At 29.7% G+C, this 19,272-nt stretch overlaps 5 protein-coding genes across 8 annotated transcripts in view; 2 read left to right on the top strand and 3 right to left on the bottom strand.

The window, feature by feature from the left end:
• LOC115875080 (NACHT domain- and WD repeat-containing protein 1) overlaps positions 1–5,083 on the top strand; it is a 122,460-nt gene extending 117,377 nt beyond the window's left edge. For both annotated transcript variants that reach the window (XM_030890447.1, XM_030890448.1), the window contains exon 26: positions 3,403–5,083. In XM_030890447.1, the coding sequence (XP_030746307.1) occupies positions 3,403–3,483 (81 nt within the window). In that variant the 3' untranslated portion in view covers positions 3,484–5,083. The remainder of the gene's footprint in view (positions 1–3,402) is intronic.
• A 166-nt stretch (positions 5,084–5,249) lies between these two features.
• LOC115875008 (probable elongation factor 1-delta) lies at positions 5,250–6,128 on the bottom strand. Its single transcript, XM_030890320.1, has 4 exons — positions 6,027–6,128; positions 5,839–5,917; positions 5,392–5,786; positions 5,250–5,333 (listed from the first exon to the last, which is right to left on the bottom strand). Exons 1-4 carry the CDS (start codon positions 6,126–6,128, stop codon positions 5,295–5,297), a joined length of 615 nt encoding a protein of 204 aa, XP_030746180.1. The 3' UTR covers positions 5,250–5,294.
• A 266-nt stretch (positions 6,129–6,394) lies between these two features.
• Positions 6,395–8,548, bottom strand: LOC115875076 (probable elongation factor 1-delta). 3 transcript variants are annotated; one of them, XM_030890442.1, is made up of 7 exons: positions 8,405–8,529; positions 8,191–8,339; positions 7,723–7,797; positions 7,159–7,237; positions 6,847–7,104; positions 6,540–6,781; positions 6,395–6,481 (listed from the first exon to the last, which is right to left on the bottom strand). In XM_030890442.1, the coding sequence occupies exons 2-7, from the start codon at positions 8,275–8,277 to the stop codon at positions 6,443–6,445; spliced, it is 780 nt and encodes a 259-aa protein (XP_030746302.1). In that variant the 5' UTR covers positions 8,278–8,339; positions 8,405–8,529; the 3' UTR covers positions 6,395–6,442. The 3 variants fall into 3 exon arrangements, with proteins under 3 accessions (XP_030746302.1, XP_030746303.1, XP_030746304.1); XM_030890443.1 differs by lacking the exon at positions 7,723–7,797 and having other exon boundaries at positions 8,191–8,287; positions 8,405–8,548; XM_030890444.1 differs by lacking the exon at positions 7,723–7,797.
• A 333-nt stretch (positions 8,549–8,881) lies between these two features.
• On the bottom strand, positions 8,882–10,276 carry LOC115875078 (glycine-rich protein DOT1-like). Its single transcript, XM_030890445.1, has 5 exons — positions 10,113–10,276; positions 9,600–9,794; positions 9,344–9,541; positions 9,180–9,284; positions 8,882–9,111 (listed from the first exon to the last, which is right to left on the bottom strand). Exons 1-5 carry the CDS (start codon positions 10,180–10,182, stop codon positions 8,945–8,947), a joined length of 735 nt encoding a protein of 244 aa, XP_030746305.1. The 5' UTR covers positions 10,183–10,276; the 3' UTR covers positions 8,882–8,944.
• A 4,357-nt stretch (positions 10,277–14,633) lies between these two features.
• On the top strand, positions 14,634–18,048 carry LOC115875079 (acanthoscurrin-1-like). The gene is made up of 3 exons (XM_030890446.1): positions 14,634–14,977; positions 17,087–17,184; positions 17,247–18,048. Coding segments are annotated over exons 1-3 (348 nt in total). The 5' UTR covers positions 14,634–14,729; the 3' UTR covers positions 17,249–18,048.
• Positions 18,049–19,272: the final 1,224 nt, after the last annotated feature.

Here is a 19,272-nt window from a genome sequence, read left to right as displayed (position 1 = left end):
TTTTTCAATCATAGTACGCCCGGTATATTATTTATATTATTTTAATATTTCGCACAACATGGGAACGCTTATTATGTATTTTGATAGTCAATAAAATTAAATAGAAATAAAACTCTAGATTCCTATAATTAATCTAATTGCTCTAGATTATTATGCTATCCTTAAAAGTGCTATATTAAAAATTCGGGAAATTAAAAGGGATATGTCCAAGTTTTTTCTTTTTTTTTTTAATTTTTAAATGCTGTAGCTCCATGTCATGTTCATAACATGTTTTTTTAACATTCTATCAAAACTACGGAGGCCTTATAAAATTGTAGAATCAGCTTCAGCAACATTAACAGTTACCTTGTTTAATATTCTGCTTATACATATATTGCATAAATTTTTGTGCTATCTGTAGATTTCTCTATTCTTACACCTAATTTATGTGATTTTCTTAGCATAATATGATTTATAAACCATATTTTTCCTAATGGACGGATGGAATAGGATATGCAAAAAAAATATTTTAACATTTATTTTCCAGACAAAGCATAATATAGTATTAAGATTCAGACATAACAAATATTATAAGAAAGATCTTAATATAAATCACAAACTAAGTCTTAATTTGGTCTTGTATAAACACAGGTATAAAACTAATAAAATCAAAACTCAACCTTCACCATATTGTCAAGATTTGGCATTATAGGAAACAAGAAATTACAGTAAATTAAGAAAAGCGTATCAAAGTACACGATATTAAATACTGTAATGTTATTCTACGACACAAACCATCTCCCTTCTAAAGAGAAAAAGATAAAACATAAAGCTTATTTTAGTCTTATCAACACACATACTCTTCGATAAAATATATGTCTAAAATTGCTATTAATCCACTAACTTGATATTTTTAAGAAATTATGATACAAAATACAAACATTATAGGTAAAATATTACCTCTATCTCCCATTGACGTGTATTGTTCTCATTTCTAATAGTTTAAAACCATTAAGAAAAAATCCGTAAATGATAATTTTTAATTCTAATGTAAATAAATAAATGTTTAAATAAAGGTTTAAAAAAAATTATATATTCATAATACTTTCATTTCACAATCTTCATTATCCTTCTTACCTTAATTTTGGATATCAAGATAAATCTGAAATTATAAAATTAATTATAGAATTTGTATTATTATTGATTAACACTCAAAAAAAATTTTTTCAACTGCAAATAATTCGAAAATAAACTGCAATTTGGCAACATCGATGATGTGCGCTTGCGTAGAATCGATGATCAAATGCAGCAAATATGGGCTTCAAGGTCAGCCACCGGATCCACACCTTTACCAAAATAAAAATTTCCTAGATTATATTTTAGTCAAATAACTATTTACTCAACCTGTTTATTTTTTGTCAATAATGACATGTATTGACTATTACAACCTAACCTTCATCCAAATATTGACGTTACTTATTTTTATCTGCAGAATATGCTGCTGATGTTTCCGGAATACAGTTCGGTTCGGACCACCCTGTATAGTTGTTTAGAACAATATTTTAGTAGTGGGAACTATCGAATGAATACTATCGAAACATTCGATAGTTGCAATTCATTCGAATAATTCGATAGCTAGTAAGAAAACATTCGTCGAAAACTATTCGAATAAAAATTATCGAATAGATGCGTGATCTGCCTTGAAATATTGTATTCTAGTAATTCGGCAGCAAAAACCATTCATTTATAAAATTCATTCATTTATCAAATTCATTTATTCGTCAGGATCGATTTTAATAAAATATAAACTGGATTTTAGTTGTCGTCCGGCGACGTAGGTTTCTTTCCTAGAAACCCGACAGCGGTCGGTGGCAATGCTATGAAAGAAGCCGGCATCTTTTGATTTTTGCGGAGTCTAATAAAGATAAGGACACATTATTTTTTTATTGAGGTGCTAGTATTTACACAGAAAATACATTATGAAGGGCGCTGTTGCCATATATTCGTATTAGTTGGTATTAGCAAAGAATATTTTTCTTTAGCATTAGTTAGTTAGGGATAGTATGGCTATATGTTTTGCATTTTTTTATTAATATTCTGTTGTTACACTGCAATAATACTTTTTATTTTGGATACAGGAAAATTATTTTTAATGTTTTTAAGCAAAGACTGGTTTAATAAATAATAATAACACTAATAATTTGTTATACAAAATTTAAAATCATTTAATAATATAAACATTTTTTTTAAGTAGTATCAAAATATAAACAACAAATAGAAGTCAAAAGTATTTATATTAGATCCTATTTAAAAATAATATAGTCTCTAAATGGCAATGTTGGTTTATTAAATAATAATAATTACAGAACTAATTTGTTATATTAACAACAAATTTTAAAATCATGAAATATAAACATTTATTAATTTTCTAAGCATGCAGTGTAATGGAAGGAAAATATAAATAAAAAATTAGAAATCAAAATTATTTATATTAATTTTTATTACTTAATATTACTATTTAAAAATAATATTTACTTTTACTGGCATTTACTTTAAAAAATAAATGAAATATTTCTTCGCAAAAAACTACATGTAAGAGAATTAGCATAAACAAAATACAAACATTGTTAACATTTTTTTTTAAATTGGCACGTGTAAAACTTTCAATTTAATTTTCTCACCCCAAAATTTGAGTTTGATAACCCCATTTACTTAACCACATTACTTAAATATGATGATTAAGTTCAACTAATTCATATTATTAAAACGTCTAAAATACAAATATGTATTTTTAAAATTAATTGGAAGTTCATCTCATCTCTCTTAAAAATTGCTACTTCTCAAAATTTCCCATTAAAAAATGTAATCTAATCTAACCATAATATACATACAAAATTAAATAATTGAAAGATCGGGCTACGGAAAATCAAACAAATTTTCGGAAAAATTTTGACCACTTCGACACAATCGTCAATTAAAAAAAAAAAAACGACTATTTTAGTATTTTAAATATTTTAATAAACGCAAAAATAGCATAGTATTTACAAGGCGAAGTTATAAAAATTTGGAAGAATTAATAATGCAACTGACGCACACAAAAATCAAACGAATACTAAATTTCATTTATCAAAAGCATTCGATAGTCGTGGCTCGTGGCGCAACGATAACCATTTAGTCGCACGGCGAGGTTGTCACATATGCTTTAGTATACAAATGAATGAATGATTTTATTCGAATAAAACTATTCGATAGCTGAAATCATTCATTCAGTAACCATTCGATAGTCTAATTCATTCGATAGTTCCCATCGCTAGAATATTTCTTTTTCAAAGACAAACAGAACGACATACAAATAAACGGCTGAACAGAAAACGCAAAAATATTCGTTCGGTACAAAGGAAATAACACACATTTCTTTTCCAGAGTTTATCAAAGCAGTCATCTCTGGCTGAATCGCAAATATATTCTTCCGAAGAGGAACACTTAGACGCCGGACAATCATAATTTTATTCTTTGCTTCATTTTAACGTTGTTTTAAAACAAACTATTTATAATGGAAATCGAAGTTCAAATAAACCTTTTTCTATCGTTTTATAAACCTACGGTATTGTTTAATATTCGAATATCGCCATTGTTTCTTTCAAAAAAAAAACTTTTTCCCCAAAAAAATCATTGTCTAACAAAAAAACAATATTTATTATCGATAAAGTGCTTCTTCTCTAACATAATATAAATGAGTGTTTCCTAGTTACAACTTTTCTATATTTGTTCAGAGGCTCCGAAAAAACATCAATCTTTAGACCTCCCTGCTGGACAATAAATCCATTTGTCTTAATAAACCTTGATAGAAATTTAAAACGCGTTAAGTAAAAAATTGTTGGAATAAAACGATATATTTGATGTTTTTCGGGTCCTTCTTTCCTCCTAGGATAATAGAAATAAGTATTATATGATGTTGCACAGAGAGTTAGTAAGTGAATCCATTCCATTACCTAAAAAAAATCTATCCTCGAACTGCTATCGTTCGTAGTCATATACATATTTATAAAATCCTTCAAAAAAGGGTCCCTTAGCTTTAAGCAAAAATACTCTTTATATACAGGGTTATTCACAAAAAAGATCTTAGAAGTTTCTTATGTTTCAATTTCAATAAATCACGAAAATTGGCAATAAAAATAAAAATATTAATAATTTAATTTAAAGAGGTAAAAAAAGCATCAGAAACTTCTAACGAATCAGAACTTGTATAGTACCCTGGTTTCATGTTATTAAATGCCTACTATTAATATATTTTTATATTTAAGTTTATACTAAAAATTTTATATGAAATTTGTTACACAAATGCGTAAGATTCGATAAAAAACATAACATAAAATTGCAGTCTTTTGTTGAATAGTCTGTAAAGATGTATATTCTGTTTTAGAAGACAGGTTAATTCCAGTAAGTCCTATAGGTTTTATATCTTGCGATAAAACTATACATATCAAGGAAATTATTATATGTAGAACGGAATTGAACAATTTAAATCAATAACAGATTATATGGCAAATATCGAATTTACTTAATGTATAGTTTTCCTTTAATAAAAATAAAATATACAGTTCTTATTGTGACTGTTGCCCAGTAAGCACATAAATATGTATATGTTATTGAAATAAAATTGAGAAAAATATTTAGATGATTTGTTCTGTGATTGCTGGGTAAGACTGATTAAAACAGAAAATACATACTACAATATATATTACCATAAAACAATTTATTTAAAACAAAATGAAGATATGTGTCTCATGGAACTAATATAAATATCTCGTTAAGTTGCATGTGACACGTGATCTGAACTAAACACTGAACTTAATTGAAATAGTGACTAAAATTGCATGGGCTATACCCTCCTTTAATTGTTTAAAATCAACTGTGCTACTTAAAACCTAAAATTTATTCTAAAAGAAGGTCTCTATTCTATTGAGCAATAAATAATCTACTGACTATTGCATAATCACTTTCTAGAAAAAAAATTAAATACCAAATGAACCACGACATATAAAAGTCGTTAATATGTGTACTAGAATGTTAGTGTCCCTAAAAATAAAAGGTTTAGAAATTATCTTAGTATTTTTATTTCCAATCCAACATCTCTCTTATTCCTAGAAAACATTTGAAAAACTTAATTCATTAAAATTAATTTCTGGCAATTTGTTAAGAAAATGGTGAAGGAGCCACAAGTATTATAATCTATTCTACGACAAAAACGTAATTAAACAGCAGAGAACTGAAAAACACTTTATTTTAAGAACGAAACAATACATTACATTAATTTAAATTTTATTGAAAGCAGCTATATCAACACTTTGAACCTGAAAAAAAATCAAAAAACCATGCAAGAATTATTTTAAATGTAACTTGTTCCCTTACATAATCCTCGAGAGCTTCAATTTGCTTAAGAAGCAGTAGCCAATCTATAGAAACTTTGTCATCTTCAACTACACAAGATATTTGGAGCTTATGCTTCAATTTGTCCAGAGCTTTAATTTGCTCAGTTAGCCAAATATCCAATTGTAGGAACTTTTTTTTGGCAGCATAAGCAAGTCTTTCTTCTCTAATTATGGAAGCTTCGGCAGACTCTTCATCTGAATCAGAAGCAAACAGATCAATATGATTATCATCTGCAGGCTTAGAAGCAGTCTCTTCAATCTGTCGAACTTTTTGAACATTTATTTCATGGACTGAGTGAACAGATGCATTGGCTTTATCCAAAGCAGTTAATCGACTCCCGAGCGCTTTCACTTTGTCTAAGAACTCACTAAAATCTTTTGACAAAAAAGTCAATAATAAGTTGAGCAAGAAAAAATATAAAATTACCTTTTCCTAAAGCAACAACTTTTTTTTCGATGAATTTAATTGCTCCAACATCAACTGATAGAATATTGGCTACATCAATCTAGAAAAAAATTAATTACCAAATGAACCACAACATATAAAAGTTGTTAATATGTGTACTAGAATGTCAGTGTACCTAAAAATAAAAAGGTTAGAAATTAGCTTAGTACTTTCCAAACTATCTGCCTTATATTCCTAGAAAACATTTGAGAAAAACTTAATGCATTAAAATTGAAGGATTCAGGAGAAACAACAAACATGATAAGCGCCATTTTACATGTGAGCCCTGTACAGCTGGTGGGTATCAGGTTCTTTCTGTATATTCTATATTTTTACTAGGCATAGGATTAAACAACTTATTGCCCTGTATAGTTTATACATTTTGTCGCGACGGTATCGTAAAATCCTAAAATTAAAAAATTGGCGCTTATCAAGTTTTTCCCCAGGACCTTTCAATTTGTTTCTTGCAATTTGTTGATAAAATGGTGAAGGAGCCTATTATCAATTCTACAACCAAAAGGTAACTAAACGGCAAAAAAACTGAAAAATACTTTATTTTAAGAATGAAACAATTAATTAAATTAGTTTAAATTTTATTGAAAGCAGCTATATCGACACTTTGAACCTGAAAAAAAAATCGAGAAATTAATACAAGAATTATTTTAAAAACTTTTATTTCTTACAAAATCCTCGAGTGCTTCAATTTGTTCAGTTAACCAATCTATAGAAACCTTGTCATCTTCAACTACACAAGATATTTGAAGCTTATGAATTCCAAAAGCTAAAGGTGCCAATTTTGCAGCACCCCATAACAAACCATCAGTCTGAATTTTTCTGACATTTTCCTCCATGACTTTCATGTCAGTTTCATCATCCCAAGGCTTCACATCAAGTATAATATTTGATTTAGCAATGAGGGCTGGTTCTATAGTAAAATTATTATCATGTATTATAACAAAACATTTCAAATTTCCAATTGCAGCAACTTACTCTTCGATTTTTTGGCAGCATAAGCAGCAAGTCTTTCCTCTCGAATTTTGGCAGCCTCAGCAGACTCTTCGTCTGAATCAGAAGCAAACAAATCAATATCATCATCATCTTCATCTGCAGGCTTAGAAGCAGTCTCTTCAATCTGTGGAGCTTTTTGAACATTTATTTCATGGACCGAGTGAACAGATGCATTGGCTTTCTCCAAAACAGTTAATCGACTCTCGAGCAATTTCACTTTGTCTAAGACCTCACTAAAAACTTTAGACAAAAAAACCTCAATAAGAAGTTGACCAAGAAAAAATTTTAAATTACCTTTTTCTAATGCAACAACTTTCTTTTCGATGAATTTGATTGCTCCAACATCAACTGATAGAATGTTGGCTACATCACTCTAGAAAAAAAAACAATAATCATAACATAATACTTTAAATGAACAAATTAGTACTATAATTTTCTCACTATCTAAAACAAAAAAACTTATTTTATTGTTAAATTTCTAACAAATACTTACTCAAATCAGGGAAGCTAAGCAAATGCAGTGCAGGGTGAGATGACATGAACACACAGAAACCAAGGACCATGAATAACCCATACCACAAAATACATGCAATATTACTCAATGATATGTATTAATGTTAATAGACTAATGAATAACATGCTAGACACATATATATTTTAATATACAGATTATTACAATAGTGATTATCAAACTTTTGTACCGACTATTAATAATTGTTAAATTATTTGTTAATGATTAAAACATACTTTCAAGCACTTGCAAAACATATGTTCACATAAAAGTATAAAAGTTAAGCAACTCCAATACAGAAACCAAACCAATAAAGATTTAAAGAACTAAATATAAACATTACTCACAGAAAATGTATCTCTACTCTCAATCAACTTCTGTCGTGCTTTGGCCACTTCCCCAGCCAAAGGAGTTAGAGCTGCCTGCACCAAAAAAGTTTAAAGTTAATTAATTCAACCTGATATGTTCATTATAACTTCATTAAATTGCATGGTACTTCAGAAATGCAATAATGAAATATAAATTACTTTAGGATGATAGTATTGGTTCAGTTTAGGTTAATATACAAGGTTTTTATACAGAAAAACAAGATGATTATAGAAATAATACCACTGCCTTTAAATGAATGTATTGTTATATGAAAAGCAGATATAGTAAGTATAGAACATAAAATTACCATGTGTGTTTTGAAGCGTTTAGAATACTGAATATTCTTGAATAAAACCTTGGCATCGGATACTAACACATAGTTTTAGCTTTAGCCAAAATAAACAGTTAAACTCTTAAAATCAACAGATGTAAATAATAGAACATACCTTGGCAGCATTTTCATAGTAGGCAGTTTCTGCATCGTCGTAGATCTTTTTAGAAATCCAAATATCTCCTGAAGCAAGATTCTTCATTTTGTAGTTCCTAAAAAATACCGGTTATGGTTTAGTTTGTAGTTGAAAAGCTATACTGTTAACTGTAAAATAAACAAAAATATATAAATTTTAAATCTCAAATGTGTGCCAAAAAGCACTCTCTCACCTTTTAGTCTTTTTTTAGAAATATATTTGGCCAAGAACTTTGAATTCAAAAAAAGACGCACATGTGACACGTAACCAGAGAAAAGGACGCCATGTGTCGTCTTTTGTTTTCACGATTGCCAACCGCGAACCTAGTTACTTATTCTTTATTGCCAACCTTAATGGTGTTTAAATACCGCAGGCAACCAGACATACACGACTTAAAAATTAAATTATTGATCTGTTGAATAAACATTATTAAAATATTTACTGTAGAAATTCCTAAATACTAGTTAAAGTTGAATTATTCATTTTTTTAGTACTTAATATTCAATAATTTTATACAAGGATTAGAAAATTACAGTGACCTAAGGGTGGAGTTAAATTTCCTAATTTGATCATTTCTGCATAGATGGCACGTAATTAGAAAAATCCCGACATAATTGTATAGTAACGCGGCAATTCAAATGAAAAGGTTAAGAAAAAACAAATAATAAAATTAGGGTGCAGGTGGGATTTATTTTAAAACATATATAAAAATAATAAATATAACATTTAAAATTTAACTACTAGCAACAGCATTGGCCGTAGCTACGCTGTTTGCACCTCCATTATAACCACCTTGGCTTTTGCTGGAGCTGCTTGCGGAGGATGAGGTCGCAGTAAAGCCATTCCCAGTAAATGTTTGGGTTTGTGCATTAGCATTGGCTTCTCCAGTTCCACTAGCACCTAAATCATACAAAAAAATAAGTCACAGCCCCAGACGAAGTTCTATGCGTTATTTATTATATATTTACCCGCATTGGCACCTCCTTGTCCATTGTGTCCAGCTGCCTGTCCACCGTGGAATGAAGAACCATCTCCGGCATTGGCATTTGCGTTAGATTCCGCATTAGATCCTCCTTGAATTTTACAAATTAATAATTTAAAAAAGAACTACATCATAATATAACATAATTACCAAAGTCAGGCCCTCCAAATGCACCAGGTCCGGCTGGTCTTGGTGGTCCGAAACCTGGCTGCCCGTGTCCTCCAAAACCTGGACCGCCATGATGACTGCCAGGTCCTCCAAAGCCTGGACCTGGACCTTCAAAACCTCCTAGTTTGTTAAATCCTCCTTCGTTGTTTCCAAATTGGCCAGGGAAGACAAAACCACCTGCTACATTAAAGGTAACATTCAATTAACTTGTTATTATTGTTTAATATGTATGTGTTACCATCGGCACTGGCTTGAGCTTTGGCGTTGGCATCACCTCCTCCAAAAGGACCGCTGAGACTACCAGCCTCTGCGTTTGCATCAGCATTTGCAGATGATCCTCCATGATGGTGCCTCGGAGATCGGACTACTCGTATACCAGGAGCGAATTCCAAAGGAACATATATGTCTCCATTGTATTCAATACCAGGAATATCTAGATGCGGACATAGAAAATATAAACACGTTTCCTATATTTTGTAGTACATATTATCACAGGGTAATATATTCCATGTTATGTGTGGTATTATCTACTAATAAGATACAGGATACAAAAAATCTTAAAGCCTATTTAAAAAATTTACATAAATTTTAAATGTACTTATTTATTCCACACGAATGAATATCAAATTTATGAAAATTCCACAAGGTATTAGTTTTAATTTTCTTAATGTGTTTCTGTTAAAATTCCGGTTTTTAAAGTATCATTGACGAGTGTTAAAAATTATTTAAAATAATTTGTGAAAATACTTACATTCGTAAGGGGCTGAATTACAACAGACAACCACTAAACACAGCACGGATAAGAACTTGATAAACTTCATTATGAAAATATTTGTGTAATAACAGATATATGACGGTATATATTTATAGAAATTGCAAAGTAAATAGTTTCCCCACCAGACATAAAAAATCTGTTGATCTCAGACTTAGGGAACTACCATCATCTACATCCAAAAACCCGTTTAGAAAAATCTTAAATAAATACTAGCTCATCTCAACAAGGTAATATTAGCCATTCAATATGCTAATTTATTTTCTTATTACAGAGTTGTTGGAAATAACGTATTTGGGATTTCTTATCGTCACCATAGCAATGTTCATTCATTTCTCAAAAAACAATTTACCTTTACAGGTAGTTATTTATTTATTTTATTCTTTTTAAAAATAAGACTCTTTGAACTTACAATATCAGCTTCTCAGTGCAAATCCATGGTCTAACTAATTACAAAATGCAATGTAACAAAAATGCACTGTAAAAATATAATCTTGACCTACCCAATGATTAACTGCGTTCACCGAAAAAATATTACGACAAGGCTAAACCTTAAATTAAAGCAGTTCATGAAAAACTGAACGGTATTGATAATACCATCCCTGCAGACTGCTGTAGGCAATATTTACCAGTATATCTGGTATATTTTTTCAAGATCATAACCATGGAGTCCCATTAAGGTTTTTTCACTTCCAGGAAGTATCAAATTTTGTGAACTACTTTCTATAAGATAATAAATATTAGTATAAGCCTTTTAGTATCTGCACATCTTATCATCTCACTGAAAGCTATATTTTATTAGAAGCAGCACAAGTCGTTTGAATTGTGTAATAAATACGATATACTAAAAATAAACCATTTTGACCAGGTGAAACGATTAAAAAACTAGATATGCTAATAAAAAATTAACATTTTAACGTCCTAAAATCAAAAGTTTTTTTTTTTAAATTTATTATTACTATTGTCATAACACTCTGTATCTGATTTTACCGGAAAATCCACAAAAATATTAACGACCTATCCAAAAACCGTCTATATATTAGCATATTTATTATAGAATAGATGATTACAGTTTTGTGATACACCTGAATTTTAAATTCTAAAATGTTAAATAAAATCCGGTTATATAAAAATTTGTTTAGATAATAATCATATCTTTATTATAAAACCTCTTAAATATTCCTTTTTTATTCAATATAATATACAGTCATTATAATTTAAATAATAATTAACCACCAAAACGCTCGAAAAATCAATTTTCATAAAGACCCGAGCAGTCCATGAACATTCTCAATACAAGGGTCCAAAAAATTAATTTTCCCGCAAAACCAAGATATCTAAGCCTTTAAAGGTATATTCTGAATCTAGATAAAATTTCCCATAAATGAAATTTTCACAATTTTATGGCTATGATTACTATCTTTCTAAGGCCTTTGAAAATGTGTGAAAAATAGCCAAAAATTGGGCATTTTTTCAACTTTTTTCCACACTCACGAATATTCGCGTTATTATATAGGCCATTATAGTCTTACAAGAACGGTAATGGATGTAGGAAACGTTTCATCAAAAGTGTGTAAAAAGGCATCTAGGCATCCAAAGGTATATAGTCTATATTCTGAATCTACATAAAATTTTCTATAAAAGCTGAAATTTTCTTAATTTTATGGCTGTGATTACTATTTTTCTAAGGCCTTTGAAAATATGTAAAAATAGCCAAAAAATGGGCGTGAAACTTGGCAATTTTCGTCATGTCACCGATTTTGTTAAAACTGCCGTTATTTACTAATTAAAAGGCGTAGAATAAGAAAATATAGACCATTGTAGTTCTACGAGAACAGTAACAGATGCAGGGGACGTTTTAACCATCATCATAAATAGCTCAAAAACAAAGGCTCAAAAATAAATTTTCTCGCAAAACCAAGATATCTAAGCGTCTGAAGGTCTATGTCTTCTGAATCTACATAAAATTTCCTACAAATAGTGATAATTTGATAATTTTAGGACTAGGTTTTTATCTTCCTAAGACCTTTGAAAATGAGTAAAAAGTAACAAAAAAAATGGGCATTTTTTTGTTTGTGAAAATTGGCGATTTTCGTCATGTCATCGATTTTATTCAAACTGCTGTTATTTGTTAAGTAAAAGGTGTATATTAAGAAAATATAGGCCATTGTAACCTTACGAGAACAGTAATAGATGTAGAGACGTTTTAGCCATCATAAAAAAAACGAGGGTTCAAAATTTAATTTTCTCAAAAAACCAAGATATCTAAGCCTTTAAAGGTATATTCTGAATCTAGATAAAATTTCCCATAAATGAAATTTTCACAATTTTATGGCTATGATTACTATCTTTCTAAGGCCTTTGAAAATGTGTGAAAAATAGCCAAAAATTGGGCATTTTTTCGACTTTTTTCCGCACTCACGAAAATTCGCGATATTAACAAAAAGGCGTAGATTAACAAAATATAGGCCATTATAGTCTTACAAGAACGGTAGTGGATGTAGGAAACGTTTCATCAAAAGTGGGTAAAAAACAAGGGTTCAAAAAATTGATTTCCTCACAAAACCAAGGTATCTAGGCATCCAAAGGTGTCTATATTCTGAATCTACATAAAATTTTCTTAATTTTATGGCTGTGATTACTATTTTTCTAAGGCCTTTGAAAATATGTAAAAATAGCCAAAAAATGGGCGTGAAACTTGGCAATTTTCGTCATGTCACCGATTTTGTTAAAACTGCCGTTATTTACTAATTAAAAGGCGTAGAATAAGAAAATATAGACCATTGTAGTTCTACGAGAACAGTAACAGATGCAGGGGACGTTTTAACCATCATCATAAATAGCTCAAAAACAAAGGCTCAAAAAATAAATTTTCTCGCAAAACCAAGATATCTAAGCGTCTGAAGGTCTATGTCTTCTGAATCTACATAAAATTTCCTACAAATAGTGATAATTTGATAATTTTAGGACTAGGTTTTTTATCTTCCTAAGACCTTTGAAAATGAGTAAAAAGTAACAAAAAATGGGCATTTTTTGTTTGTGAAAATTGGCGATTTTCGTCATGTCATCGATTTTATTCAAACTGCTGTTATTTGTTAAGTAAAAGGTGTATATTAAGAAAATATAGGCCATTGTAACCTTACGAGAACAGTAATAGATGTAGAGGACGTTTTAGCCATCATAAAAAAACGAGGGTTCAAAAATTTAATTTTCTCAAAAAACCAAGATATCTAAGCCTTTAAAGGTATATTCTGAATCTAGATAAAATTTCCCATAAATGAAATTTTCACAATTTTATGGCTATGATTACTATCTTTCTAAGGCCTTTGAAAATGTGTGAAAAATAGCCAAAAATTGGGCATTTTTTCGACTTTTTTCCGCACTCACGAAAATTCGCGATATTAACAAAAAGGCGTAGATTAACAAAATATAGGCCATTATAGTCTTACAAGAACGGTAATGGATGTAGGAAACGTTTCATCAAAAGTGTGTAAAAAGGCATCTAGGCATCCAAAGGTATATAGTCTATATTCTGAATCTACATAAAATTTTCTATAAAAGCTGAAATTTTTTTAATTTTATGGCTGTGATTACTATTTTTCTAAGGCCTTTGAAAATATGTAAAAATAGCCAAAAAATGGGCGTGAAACTTGGCAATTTTCGTCATGTCACCGATTTTGTTAAAACTGCCGTTATTTACTAATTAAAAGGCGTAGAATGAGAAAATATAGACCATTGTAGTTCTACGAGAACAGTAACAGATGCCGGGGACGTTTTAACCATCATCATAAATAGCTCAAAAACAAAGGCTCAAAAAATAATTTTTCTCACAAAACCAAGATATCTAAGCGTCTGAAGGTCTATGTGTTCTGAATCTACATAAAATTTCCTACAAATAGTGATAATTTGATAATTTTAGGACTAGGTTTTTTATCTTCCTAAGACCTTTGAAAATGAGTAAAAAGTAACAAAAAATGGGCATTTTTTGTTTGTGAAAATTGGCGATTTTCGTCATGTCATCGATTTTATTCAAACTGCTGTTATTTGTTAAGTAAAAGGTGTATATTAAGAAAATATAGGCCATTGTAACCTTACGAGAACAGTAATAGATGTAGAGGACGTTTTAGCCATCATAAAAAAACGAGGGTTCAAAAATTTAATTTTCTCAAAAAACCAAGATATCTAAGCCTTTAAAGGTGTATATATTCAGAATCTACATAAAATTTCCTACATATACTGATATTTTCATGATTCTAGAACTATGTTTCCTATCTTTCTAAAACATTTTTATAAAAGTTGATGCTACAAGAAAGAGTTATTGAAGAAGAATTTTTAAGGAAGCATTTCTCTAACACCTAGCAAAGAAATGCTGATTAATGGTCAAATTTTTGTAAAATCATAGCCGATTCAGCAGCTATGTTAATTCGGACGACCTTCGGGAGACAGACAGCACAGCGAGATATTCCTTCAGGTCCTATAAAAGGTTGGCCACTTGTCCGAAAGAGATCAGTATCACTTTCCGCTGTTTAAGCCAAAAAACAGTCTCGCCACTTTTTTTTATTTCATTTTTAGTCAAGACAAAATCACCGAAGAATCATGAAAATTTCATTGCTTGTTGCTTTCGCCTGTGCCATCTACATTGCGAACGCAGCCTCAGTCTACACACCGGAGGTGATTAGAGAAAAAAGATCCCCGGTCCTAGGAAGCTTAGCCCTAGGAGCTGGAGCATTAGGGGCTGGTGCAATAGGGGCAGGACTCCTTGGTGCTGGAGTTCTGGGAGCAGGCGCCCTAGGAGTTGGTCTAGCCAAAGGAGCAGTCATTGGAGGAGTTGTTGGAAGGAGTCTGTAAGTATCTTTTTTACTTATTTTTACAATACTGTTGTTATATATTTTCAATTAAGTATTTTTGTAATATTTCTAACTTTATCATACAGGGTGAATGTTAAATAAGCGCAAATATTTTTAGAGGTAGTATATTTTTTCGCGAAAAAAAAATTAAAATTTGGAATTTTTTGAAAACTTTTTTGAATTTTTTTCTAGTTTTTAATTAAAAAAAACACAATTCCTTGATAATATGGCAACATAGGTATAGTCTGTCCAACGAGAAGATCCTTGACAGTGATAGATGTGTCTGTCATTTTAATTTTAAAGTAGTTTATTTTATTTTACAAAGAAATAAGTTGGTACAACTGGAACGCATAGCAGGAAATTATTATATTTAAAATTTGACTGACAAGTGATTACTTCAAAATATTGTGAAAAAAACTGTATAAAACTGAAAAAATGTAATCGAGTTATTTAATTTAATAAAAAACGGTATGTGTTAATACAAAACAAACAAGAACAAGACACCACGTACCAAAAAAATATAAAAAAGAACTATTTCTTACTTTCAAGCTTTATGAAACTTCCCGCATTTATGATTATATTTATTAATATAACTTATGCACAAATACAAATTTGTAATATTCCGCAGGAATAAATAAAACAACATAAATAAAACAAACTATTTTATAATTAATAACACTTACCAAATTTTATAGGTACCTTAAAGGTTGATTAATTAACTTTAATCTTAATTTTTTAAACCAGTACCTTTGGCATTATTTTTCTTGTGCAGTACTAAAATCCATTATTTACGTATCGTGTGATGTCGATATTTTACAGCTACTCCAGTTTTTAGTATGTGTTTAGAGTATGGTCCTTCTACCATATTCGAGATGCACTTATCTACGACGAGATGGTATACGAACTTTAATGATGGTATCTTTATTGGTGTATAAGACTTTTTGCCTGGGCAGCGAGTATTAACCATAAACTGTGCTCTGGGTCTGGGTTTACAGTTAATTTTCACTCGATTTTTCCTTCACTTGACTTCAAAAGACACAAAACACACGTCATAACACGAATCAAAATGCATATCTTCAAAAACGCAGGGTATTTGACAAAACTGACAAAAGTTGACACAAAATTATAACCTCTAATTTGGCAAGACTTTGACAAGCGTCAAAACTAAAGGCGAGTTCATACGCATCGGCGCGGCGTCCGTTTGTCGTTCATCGTTCCGTCAAACCAATAAAATTGAAATACGATCTGTCATTTTTTAAATAAACCAATAAAACTGGTTAAAAACAAGAAGACACGACGCATGACGGATTTATATTTAAACCCATCCATAGTTAACTTAAAAATTATTAGAAACTTTTTATAGTAAAATAAATAGATTGGTATGGGACGTCATCTGCTTTTTTTCTGTCATCGTCTGTCGAAATCTTACCTGAGAAAAAAAACAGAGTATAGCAAATTAAATTTACAAGAAAAACACCCCAGAAAAGATCCAGTGGTTCTCAAAATTTAAGCAAAAAATCATTTTTTTAATTTTCAAAGTAAAATTACTTGGTTATTTTGGACTTATTTGAAAAACGGTAAAGAGAAAATATTTTTCTTTTGTCGAGATCTACCAGCCCTGAAGATATTTGCCTTGCTTATTTGAGAATCACCCTGTGTATTTAAACTTTTTAGAATATGTACTCATTACCCCCTTTTCATTTTTAATTTAAAACAAGGGTTCGAAAAATAAATTTTCTTATAAAACCAGCGAATTGAAGCTTTTTCTGCCTATATACTAAACGTAGAAAAAAATGTCTATAAATGTTTAGATTTTAGTAATGTTTTAAAAGAACCTACTATTTTTCTGTAAGACAAGTAAAAAATAATTCTATAAATTTTTTTTTCCATTTTTTAAAATTCTTTAAATACTATAAAAATTAATATGAAAGTGGTACTAAAGCTACCGAAAAAATACATACTTGTATCTAATTTTAACATCTCCATATCAATGTCAAGTTCAATACCAAGTTTATAATAAATTTGCATTTAATTTTTTGTTGGTGAAGCATGTTTTTTACATAACACATATTAAATAAATAAAAAATTATTTGTTATATTTTTTAGTGGTGGATACGGAGGCTATGGTGGATATGGATATGGTGGTTACAGATATGGATACAGCCATCCTGTACATGTAGTTTATCACGACTACTATGACTGGTGTAAGTGAGGCTCTATTACTTAATTAATATTCTTAATTTTATTTCTTTTTTATTTTTCACAGAAATGAAGTCCACAACTTCTGCCAGACAAAGTGTACAAACGTATCTTACGCTTATTTTGTAGTACTAATATTTAATAAATTTTTGTTGCCTTTAAGTAATATTGTATTTTATTTCCTCTAGTGGTCAGAAGCAATTAGATTTAATTATTAATAAAATACTTGCCTGGGTAGAAAGAAGGGATAAGATAGGAAGAAATAAAAGCCCAACTATTATTTCTACAGGTTTAATTACATTAATAGTAAAATGCATATTTTTTTTTTCATCTGAAAGAAACTCTTATACATATCAAAGTGTCTTAATAAAAAGTCATTTACCTAATTCCTACAAATAGTATGTACAAAATCATTCAAACTTCTTCATTTTACTACAAATGTATTGACTACAATATAAAATAGTTTGGGTATATTATTTCAGTTAAATGAGTCGTCTAATTCTTGTCACCCTGTATAAAAGCAACTCAGCGATAAACCTCGCAATTTTTATGTCTGCTAATAATACATCATTGATCAAATACTGTTGTACAAATATTAGATTTCGAGGGTTAGTGACCACAATAATACAAAGTCGAATCAAATTAGATTAGCTATATTTAACAATCTTTTAGAAATTTGATATTTTCAGAATACATTGAGGCTTTTCTCGTATGTATACGTGACAATGATAAAAATACCACACCCAATGGAATTTACAAGCCAAGTCCGATTTATTTAAAACTGAAAAGCATCGAGCTCAGTCAAGGATCTTTAACAGCGGGGTAAAAGCCCTAAAGACATCCAGATTTTTAGAAAACATTCATTTCACATTACACATATTAAATAAATAAAAAATTATTTGTTATATTTTTTAGTGGTGGATACGGAGGCTATGGTGGATATGGATATGGTGGTTACAGATATGGATACAGCCATCCTGTACATGTAGTCTATCACGACTACTATGACTGGTGTAAGTGAGGCTCAATTACTTAATTAATATTCTTAATTTTATTTCTTTTTTATTTTTCACAGAAATGAAGTCCACAACTTCTGCCAGACAAAGTGTACAAACGTATCTTACGCTTATTTTGTAGTACTAATATTTAATAAATTTTTGTTGCCTTTAAGTAATATTGTATTTTATTTCCTCTAGTGGTCAGAAGCAATCAGATTTAATTATTAATAAAATACTTGCATGGGTAGAAAGAAGGGATAAGATAGGAAGAAATAAAAGCCCAACTATTATTTCTACAGGTTTAATTACATTAATAGTAAAATGCATATTTTTTTTTTTTTTTCATCTGAAAGAAAAGAAACTCTTTATACATATCAAAGTGTCTTAATAAAAAAGTCATTTACCTAATTCTACAAATAGTATGTACAAAATCATCCAAACTTCTTCATTTTACTACAAATGTATTGACTACAATATAAAATAGTTTGGGTATATTATTTCAGATTAAATGAGTCGTCTAATTCTTTTTGTCACCCTGTATAAAAGCAACTCAGCGATAAACCTCTGCAATTTTTATGTCTGCTAATAATACATCATTGATCAAATACTGTTGTACAAAATATTTTAATTTCGAGGGTTAGTGACCACAATAATACAAAGTCGAATCAAATTAGATTAGCTATATTTAACAATCTTTTAGAAATTTGATATTTTCAGAATACATTGAGGCTTTTCTCGTATGTATACGTGACAATGATAAAAATACCACGCCCAATGGAATTTACAAACCAAGTCCGATTTATTTAAAACTGAAAAGCATCGAGCTCAGTCGAGGATCTTTAACAGCCAGACAAAGTGTACAAACGTATCTTACGCTTATTTTGTAGTACTAATATTTAATAAATTTTTGTTGCCTTTAAGTAATATTGTATTTTATTTCCTCTAGTGGTCAGAAGCAATTAGATTTAATTATTAATAAAATACTTGCCTGGGTAGAAAAGAAGGGATAGATAGGGAAGAAATAAAGCCCAACTATTATTTCTATAGGTTTAATTACATTAATAGTAAAATGCATATATTTTTTTTTTCATCTGA

This window comes from Sitophilus oryzae, unplaced genomic scaffold (assembly GCF_002938485.1).
Source record: "Sitophilus oryzae breed Bouriz unplaced genomic scaffold, Soryzae_2.0 scaffold_1318_pilon_pilon, whole genome shotgun sequence".
Taxonomy (NCBI): domain Eukaryota; kingdom Metazoa; phylum Arthropoda; class Insecta; order Coleoptera; family Curculionidae; genus Sitophilus; species Sitophilus oryzae.
This window is presented reverse-complemented; position numbering and strand designations above follow the sequence as displayed.